Source organism: Mustela nigripes, chromosome 4, assembly GCF_022355385.1.
Source record: "Mustela nigripes isolate SB6536 chromosome 4, MUSNIG.SB6536, whole genome shotgun sequence".
Classification (NCBI taxonomy): domain Eukaryota; kingdom Metazoa; phylum Chordata; class Mammalia; order Carnivora; family Mustelidae; genus Mustela; species Mustela nigripes.
The window spans coordinates 52420346-52429223 of record NC_081560.1 but is presented as its reverse complement, the minus strand read 5'-3'; the positions used below and the strand labels follow the sequence as shown (position 1 = coordinate 52429223).

The 8878-nt window shown below is 40.0% G+C and overlaps 1 protein-coding gene across 1 annotated transcript in view; it reads right to left on the bottom strand.

Moving 5' to 3' along the window:
• TOMM7 (translocase of outer mitochondrial membrane 7) overlaps window positions 1-8560 on the bottom strand; it is a 9828-nt gene extending 1268 nt beyond the window's left edge. Inside the window, exons 1-2 of the mRNA XM_059395696.1 lie at window positions 8381-8560; window positions 5079-5127 (exon numbers count right to left, since the gene is read on the bottom strand). Of these exons, the coding sequence (XP_059251679.1) occupies window positions 5079-5127; window positions 8381-8483 (152 nt within the window). The 5' untranslated portion in view covers window positions 8484-8560. The remainder of the gene's footprint in view (window positions 1-5078; window positions 5128-8380) is intronic.
• Between the last annotated feature and the right edge of the window lie 318 nt (window positions 8561-8878).

Here is an 8878-nt window from a genome sequence, read left to right as displayed (position 1 = left end):
TTCAGCCTCAACTCTTACTCAAACATTCCAGCCACTAACTAGGCCCCAATTCCTAAACCATTTCCTGACTAAGTAACAGGATTCTGGAAGAAGACAAGAGGTGTTTCATTTCTGTCTTGCTGATTACAAATGTGGTTTCCAAACAAACAAACAAACAAAAACCAAAAAACAAATGTGGTTTCTAGTAATATATCACATAAAATAAAACTGCATTACAAAATGATAACCTGAACATTCTATGCAGGTTTTTTAAAGTATTTGCCTTTGCCTGGGAAAAAGCCCAGAATCCACCTATTTCCAATTTTCAAAAATATATTAAAATCTCCCATTAAAAAAAAAACAAAAAAAAAAACCTCCCATTAAGTGCCAAGTAATTTTTGCATAGAGTTAAGAAATAAAAATGAACTATTCATCTATTAAGGTCTCCTCCTCAGAGGTAATGAGCATCCAAAATAAAGAGAAGATCTTCCTTGGCCTTACACAATGTGAACAAAGATTCTCTAAGCTTAACCTCTGTGTTCATATATTTTGCCTAAATAATGTTTTACTAATTACTGTTCTGTGTTCATTAAAGTACTGCATTTTGTATATGGACTCATATCAACCAACATTTGTTGACCATGGATAATGCATTACCTGGGTGAAAGAGGACACTAAGACCAATATGGTCCTAATCCCCAGGAACCCAACAATTTAGCAAGGGAAGCAGACCAGTAAATCATGAATGATATTTAGATACCAGTAAATCATGAACTATACTTAGGTAAATATCATATAAATAAATTTATATATAAACAATAGGGGCGCCTGGGTGGCTCAGTGGGTTAAATAAATGTATATATAAACAATAAACTTGGCATTAATGAACAATAAATTTTATATTAACAAAACACTCACATTAATAAAAATCCTATCAGATATCATTCTCTTTTAGGGTCCAGTACAAGCAACCCAGGAAGGCCTCTCCAGTCAGCCTCCACAGCACAAGCAGTATGGTATATGAAACACTAGAGCTGAATAACCCTTTCCAGGCACTCAATCAGTAATTCCCTAAATTGCAAATACCTCTGGAAGCAAACTAGAAGATGCCCCTAATGACAGGAAAGAATGAAGAAGCACCAGAGAGGAGAGCACCACTAAGACATACGATAAAGACATGAAAAAGCAGGAGGGGGCCGTTCCATCCAAACAGCAACTTTGAAGGGTCAACTCTTGGAAAAAGTGAAGCCCAAAAGAAGTACAACAGAAAGGCAAATTCTACCCCTGCCTCTGGATCCTGAATCACCTGGGGCACAAAAAATGCTATTTCCCAGCTTGCAGATCCAGCCTAGAAGTCCTACCATAAGATGCAATGCTGTATTAATTCCTGTCCAAAAAATCCACCAAGAGGTCAGTCATTTAATTAAGTTAATTCAATTCTTGGCAGCTACTTTAGGTGCTTACAAGATATAATGTTATGTAAATAAGCAACAAGCACAATATAAGGCAGAGAACAATGCACACAAATGGGTATTATGAGCACACAAAAACTGGAGAGGTTTCAGCTAGGGGAAAGGGGAAAAGATTTAAGGAAGGGATGACATTTGAGATTGAGTTTTCATCAAATGGAAACAAGGTAAAGAGCATTCCAGGCTAAGGGAGCACAAGCATTGGGACAAAGGCACGAAAATATACAATTTATTCTGGGATTAACAAGCAGTATCTTGTAGCTGGAGCAAGTTCTCACAGGAGAAAGAAGTGAGCTAAAGAAGATGACACAGAAAAAGATTAAAAATTACTATTAACAGTTTATTGCTCACATATTACTTGTCACCTACTCATTTTACTTCATATACAATGTTCTTCCTCAATCCTCATGAAAACTTTATGAAGCAGATATTATACCCTACTTATAAAAGAGGAAACTTCACTCTAGAAAGAGGTATTTGATCATAATTTCCAGTACTTTGAAAATGTTCACATTGCTTGACCAGACAGTCCCTTCTCCGATGTTTTCTAACGACTTCCCTATGAAAATAACTGCTCTGAGGTCAATCAGCTAGTAACAACAGATATATTACCTCAAGTCCCCATTTTACAGTTCAAAAGGGAGAGGCTAAGAAAAAAGGAACTTTAACTGGAGATCTCTGAAAGCAGTTTTGAGAAGCCACACCATAAATGTTTCAAGGGAAAGGAAAGTGAAGAAAGCAGTGAGCAAAGATCACTTACTAAAGAACTTTATCGGGGAAAAAGAGTGATTTCAGAAATGGACAAACTGAAGGGCACCTGATTGGCTCAGTCGGTACAGTGTGCAACTCTTCATCTTGGGGTTGTACTCTCAAGTCCAGGCTGGGTGTGGACACTACTTAAAAATAAAGTTTAGAAAGATACACAAAGATAAACTCGAAATGGATAAAAGACCTCAACGTGAGACAGGAATCCATCAGAATCCTAGAGGAGGTCGCCTGAGTGGCTCAGTGGGTTAAGCCGCTGCCTTCGGCTCAGGTCATGATCTCAGGGTCCTGGGATCGAGGCCCACATCGGGCTCTCTGCTCAGCAGGGAGCCTGCTTCCCTATCTCTCTCTCTGCCTGCCTCTCCATCTACTTGTGATTTCTCTCTGTCAAATAAATAAATAAAATCTTTAAAAAAAAAAAAAAAAGAATCCTAGAGGAGAACATAGAAAGTAACCTCTTCGGTATCAGCCACAGCAACTTCTTTCAAGGTATTTCTCCAAAGGCAAAGGAAACAAAAGCAAAAATGAACTTTTGGGACTTCATCAAGATCAAAAGCTTCTCCACAGCAAAGGAAACAGTCAACAAAACAAAGAGGCAACACACGGAATGGGAGAAGATATTTGCAAATGACAGTACAGACAAAAGGTTGATATCCAGGATCTATAATGAACTCCTCAAACTCAACACACACAAAACAGATAATCATATCAAAAAATGGACAGAAGATATGAACAGACACTTCTCCAATGAAGACATACAAATGGCTATCAGACACATGAAAAAATGCTTATCATCACTAGCCATCAAGGAGATTCAAATTAAAACCACATTGAGATACCACCTTTACACCAGTTAGAATGGCCAAAATTAGCAAGTCAGGAAACAACAAGTGTTGGAGGGGACGTGGAGAAAGGGGAACCCTCTTACACTGTTGGTGGGAATGCAAGTTGGTGCAGCCACTTTGGAGAACAGTGTGGCGATTCCTTAAGAAATTAAAATAGAGCTTCCCTATGACCCTGCAATTGCATTACTGGGTATTTACCCCAAAGATACAGATGGAGTGAAAAGAAGGGCCATTTGTACCCCAATGTTTATAGCAGCAATGGCCACGGTCGCCAAACTGTGGAAAGAACCAAGATGCCCTTCAATGGACGAATGGATAAGGAAGATGTGGTCCATATACACTATGTAAAGTATTATGCCTCCATCAGAAAGGATGAATACCCAACTTTTCTATCAACATGGACGGGACTGGAAGAGATTATGCTGAGTGAAAGAAGTCAAGCAGAGAGAGTCAATTATCATATGGTTTCACTTATTTGTGGAGCATAAGGAATAACACGGAGGACATAGGGAGATGGAGAGGAGAAGGGAGTTGAGGGAAATTGGAAGGGGAGGTGATCCATGAGAGACTATGGACTCTGAAAAACAACCTGAGGGTTTTGGGAGGTTGGGGGAGCCAGGTGGTGGGTATTAAGGAGGGCACGTATTGCATGGAGCTCTGGGTGTGGTGCAAAAACAATGAATTCCGTTACCCTGAAAAGAAATTTTTAAAAATGAAAATAAAAATTAAAAAATGAAGTTTAGAAATGGACAAATCAAGGGCACACACAGTGGAAACTTACAAGAGGAAAAAGCCCCTTCCTGTGAGAAAGGAGAGGCCGATAAGGCAGAGGGGGTGAAGGAAATTTCATATCGGATGGCACTGTGCTAAGAAAAAAGATAGGATTAGCTGGGGGAGGCCACATGACCCAGTGGAAAAAGTGTAGGCTTTGGAGACAGACATACTTCACCACCCTGCTCCGTGGTATGGAAGTGACAATTAGAGATACTGGATATAAAGCACCCAAAACAGTTGCTAACCTATCATAGGTTAACTGTTACAGATATTACTATTACTTTCTGCCCATTCTAGAAGAAAGCGGCTTCGAGTAGGAGTTGGAAGAAACAAAACCTAGAAGAGCCAGTACCAAGTCTATTAGGGCAATCCACAAGGACTCTAAGACAGAGGATCAAGATGAAATCGCAAAGCACCCATGCAGGTCCTGGTCATCACTGCCTCAAATAATCAGTCCTTCTAAAGAGCAACCCTGCCTGCTCAGATTCTGCCTTTATATATATGTATGTGCACACAGGTACACATACAGCTTTCACAAGTACACATATATACATATACTTGTGAGTACAGGACTATGTATAGTGTGTGTACCTGTGTGCGTGTGTGAAGTTTTCACAAGTGTTTATCTAACGCTGGCAAGACTGCTTCTGAGAAAGAAATTCGACAGTGCATTTTCAGGGTCATAAATGTTCACATACTTTGACTTATTATTCCCATGAGAATTTCTCATAAGGAAATAAATCAAAACCTATAAAAACTATCTAAAAATGTTCACTATATTATAATGTAAACTACTGAAAAACCTAAGTGATCAACAAGTTAAAAATATATGGGATATCAACTGTAATTTTAGGTGAAGAAAATAAAATCCTACATATTCTTGTTAAAATCATCTAAAAGGCTGTACTTATCTGAATGAAGATAAAACAGAAATATGGGTAATTAAAAAGAATTCATTCACCTTTCAATGTGGTAGGATAATAAATGTGTTGTTCTTCTTGTAAGTATGTTTCATTATGGTTATAATATGGTACAGCAAATGCAAACTAGGAAGGGGAGAGAAAGCAATTACCTGCTAACACAAGCTAGACTAGTGTGCAATGACTGCAGTTCCCCAAAAGCCCAAAACCATACTGACTAGTATAGCTCCATTACAATAAATACCACTACGACTCTTTTGCTTCCCAGTGATTCAGCACCAAGAGATGAACATTTGCCCTGAAATGTTTATTTGTAAGAGCAGTACCTCAAAACAGTTGGTTCAGGCATTCCAGGATCTGCACCCCTCTTGAATCCTGGGGGAGAAAGGGAAGGAGGAAAAAGAGAATAAATAGCAATTAAAACCCTAGCAGACAAAACATTTATCACCAAAACTTTTCAAATCAACCTAGGGTAGCTAGAATGATCTACTAGCACTGTCTACATATACTTGTGTGCTAGAGAACAGTACTGAATTTTAACTAGAATATGAGATTATGTCCAGGATTAATCAGTAGGGAGGACAAATAACCTTACTCTGATTACATACACAATTAGCACTATAGCCCTTAGCATGCACTGTCACTCTTATTTATCACCCAGAAAAAACATGACTCAACTGCTAAATCACACTGGATAAAAGACTACAAAGAGCAAAAAGATTTTTTTTAAGAAGTACATTTTTTAAAAACAACTGAGAATATTTTATTGCCTACAAACCTCTTTTTATAAAGCAAAGACTGGAAGAAAAAGAGTGGGGGGAAAAAAACAACTTATTGTTTAACAACCTAATTAAATCAATACTTCTATTACAAGTATGATTAAATAAGCCTTTTATCACTAACTGGATAACATATATGCTAATTTGCTGATTAAAATTAGCATCAAGAACTGTGGGGATATGATATTTTACTCCATTCTCAACACACCAAAGTAGGCTGCCAGTTTCACAGATGCTGGTAGGAGACACAACATCCTGTGTCAGAAACAAAGGAAAGTTTATCACTCCCAACAGTAACTATAGTCAGAATATCATCATTTTTAGAAGAACCCTGAGTTCAGAGAATCAGTCTTTTGTAATGGGCAGTGAGCACTGTCTCCCCTTCTCCCCTTTGCTCTAAAAGGAAATACTATTTTTCAAAGTTGTTCACTCCACAAACATCCTTAAAAAGATAATACAGAAGGAGTGTTTGGGTGCCCCCGTCGTTGCGTGTCTGCCTTTGGCTCAGGTCATGATCCCAGGGTCCTGGGATCAAGCCCCAAATCACACTCCCTGTTCAGCAGGAAGCCTACTTCTCCCTTTTCCACTCTCCATGCTTGTGTTCCCTCTCTTGCTGTCTCTCTCTGTCAAACAAATGTTTAAAAAAGAGCGGGGTGCCTGGGTGGCTCAGTGGGTTAAGCCTCTGCCTTCGGCTCAGGTCATGATCTCAGGGTCCTGTTTCAAGCCCTACATCGGGCTCTCTGCTCAGCGGGGAGACTGCTTCCCCCTCTCTCTTCCTGCCTCTCTGCCTACTTGTGATCTCTCTCTCTGTCAAATAAAAAAGTTAAAAAAAAAAAAAGAATATGGAACAAAGGGTGGTCAGAACCTCTGCTCACAAGATTCACAGACATTCAAGACACCACAGAGAATGGTCTTCCAAGAGGTCATTAAAATCTTGTGTTAGTCAATGTCCAAACATTTTTTAAATTATGTTACCATATGTTCAGCTTTATACCACTATATTTCCACAGACTCCCTGAAGCCCTAGAAGTTATGTATAAACCTAAATTACCCCAGAAATTCAATCCAGTTGTAGGTTTTTGTGAGCGTTGAGGTGGGAAGAAAAAGAAACTACCTGGGAACTAGACATGAAATTAAATTTCTATGACGTGAAAAGAAAAAGACAATGATTAACAAGGAAGAAGTACTAAAAAGATAGCTCTAACATTACTCTCAACCTGAATTGGAAGCTTGGATGAAAATCACCATAATGGCAGTCCTAAGAAAGAGAATATAGCCAGCGTGTACAAAAAGAAAAACTCTAGGGTGGAAGGAAAAAAAACCCATTCTCTTCAAACCAAAGCCCTTGATACACAGAATGCAGCAAACAGCTACACCTTTCTACTTTCTGGCTGTAGAAAAGGAATCACAAAAAAAGGAGAAGGAAGGAAAGGTAGATGTAAAAAAATTATAGAGCAGCAAAGAAACCAAAGGGACCAAAAAGGCAAGATTAGACTAAAAAAAGACCTCTTCCCCTCCCGCAACACACAACAGTGGAAAAAAAGAAGCACAAAGATGAGGCAGTTTTCAAAGTCCCTTAACTTTCTTGGCTCAAAGGAGAACTAGACCTGGTGTTTGACTAGCTAAAACAGGCCCTTCAACCATTATGTGAAAGCTTGGGGGAGGGGAGAAGGGGAAACAGAGCCTGTAAGTGCCGGGTATCATAATTATGTGCTCTAATCTTGGACACCTAAACAAGATTGCTAAAATCTCAGAGAATATGCTTAAAAAAAAAAAAAAGCATATGAAAGAGATAGGAAAAAAGATCTTTTTAAGTCCTTATACTCAAGTATCCCCAGGTTACCAGTTGGCTTGCATTTCATGGAGAAATTGGAGCCATAGCTACCTGGAAAGCATCCAGCAAAATCAAAGGCTCTGTCAAGACTATACTTTATCTTGAACGGATACATGACACCTAAAATAAATAGGAAGCAGCGCCTTGTTAAAATCAAAGGGTTTTAAAGCATGAAACTGAGTTTTAGGAAATTTCAAACTTGATGCCCAAATGACAGAGCTGGCGTTTTCCCTTTCCTCTGTACACCTAAAACACTATGTGTCAAATATACTTCAACTTAAAAAAAATTACAACGAAAAAACTATTCTGGCAAGGAATGCGGTAAATGCGATAAAGTTCCAGTGTGTAGGCTTAGTTGAAAATATCTGCCGGAACACTTAACAAATATCTGCGGTAGGGCATGGCATAGTGCTTAGGAGTAGGGACCATTACTTGAGTTCAAAGCTCCCCACTTAACAGCTGTGTGGCCTTCAGCAATAAACAATATTTCTCTAGGACTCGATTTCCTCACCTATAAAATAGGATCTATAAAAAAAATCATTCAAACCCTCCTTCATCGTAAAGCTGGAGCAGCAGAAAAATGCAAAAACTAATGTCAAAATCATACTTCAAGGGAGTGGCATACTGAAGAGATTTACAGACCTCTTTCCACTTAGGACCACCTGAAAAGGTGGTAACAAATATACCCGAAAACCCACCTAGTGACAGAGTGAATGAGTCGCTTTCAAATACATCATGTCGTCTAACTCTCCCAACAATCGTCAAAGGTCACCTCCATTTTTAAAGATGGAAAAACAGAACAGGATTACGTGATTTGCTAAAGTCCATAAAACACAGTAAATAAAAGACCAAGAGCTCTAACTCGGGTTAGACCGACCCCACTGACTAAACATCATCAAACAACGTGCACGGCGTGGTCGGGTCTAGCTCTCCCGCCCTAGAAAGCCAAATATGAGAGACGAGGCCTCCGCACACCCTTCCCTCCCGGCTCCTCCCAGCTTCTTCTCCTACTGACCCAGGTAAATCACGAGAGGAATAAAGCCCCAGCGGATAGCAAACTGGCCGCCCTTAAAAAGCTGCTGCAGCCTCTGCTTGGCCTCTTTGCTCAACTTCACCATGGCGACAGCCGGGGCGGCGTAGCGAGAACCCTCAGCACCAACCGCAGCGTAGGGAATCCGAAAAAGAAAGGAGATGCGCACGCGCCGAACACGGCATTTACGGCAGGAGTCGTGAGCGTCGCCAGCAGAGGTCGTAATTCACCGCTGGTCCTGACCTACCTCTCCCCTCTACGGCGCCACCTACGGATGGCGCATGCGTGTCTGGTTCTCCCGGCTCGGAGTCTCGTCCTTACTTTCCTTCGTTTTAGGAATCCCGTTTTTAATGACTGTGGGATACCGAAGGCAGTGTTCTTGAGCTTCCCTCAGCCTGAAACGCTCTTTCTCCTCCCACAGTCTTACCCATTTGTTAAAGTCCACCTCCAAGTGTTCCTCGCCTGATACAGGAGGAATATTAA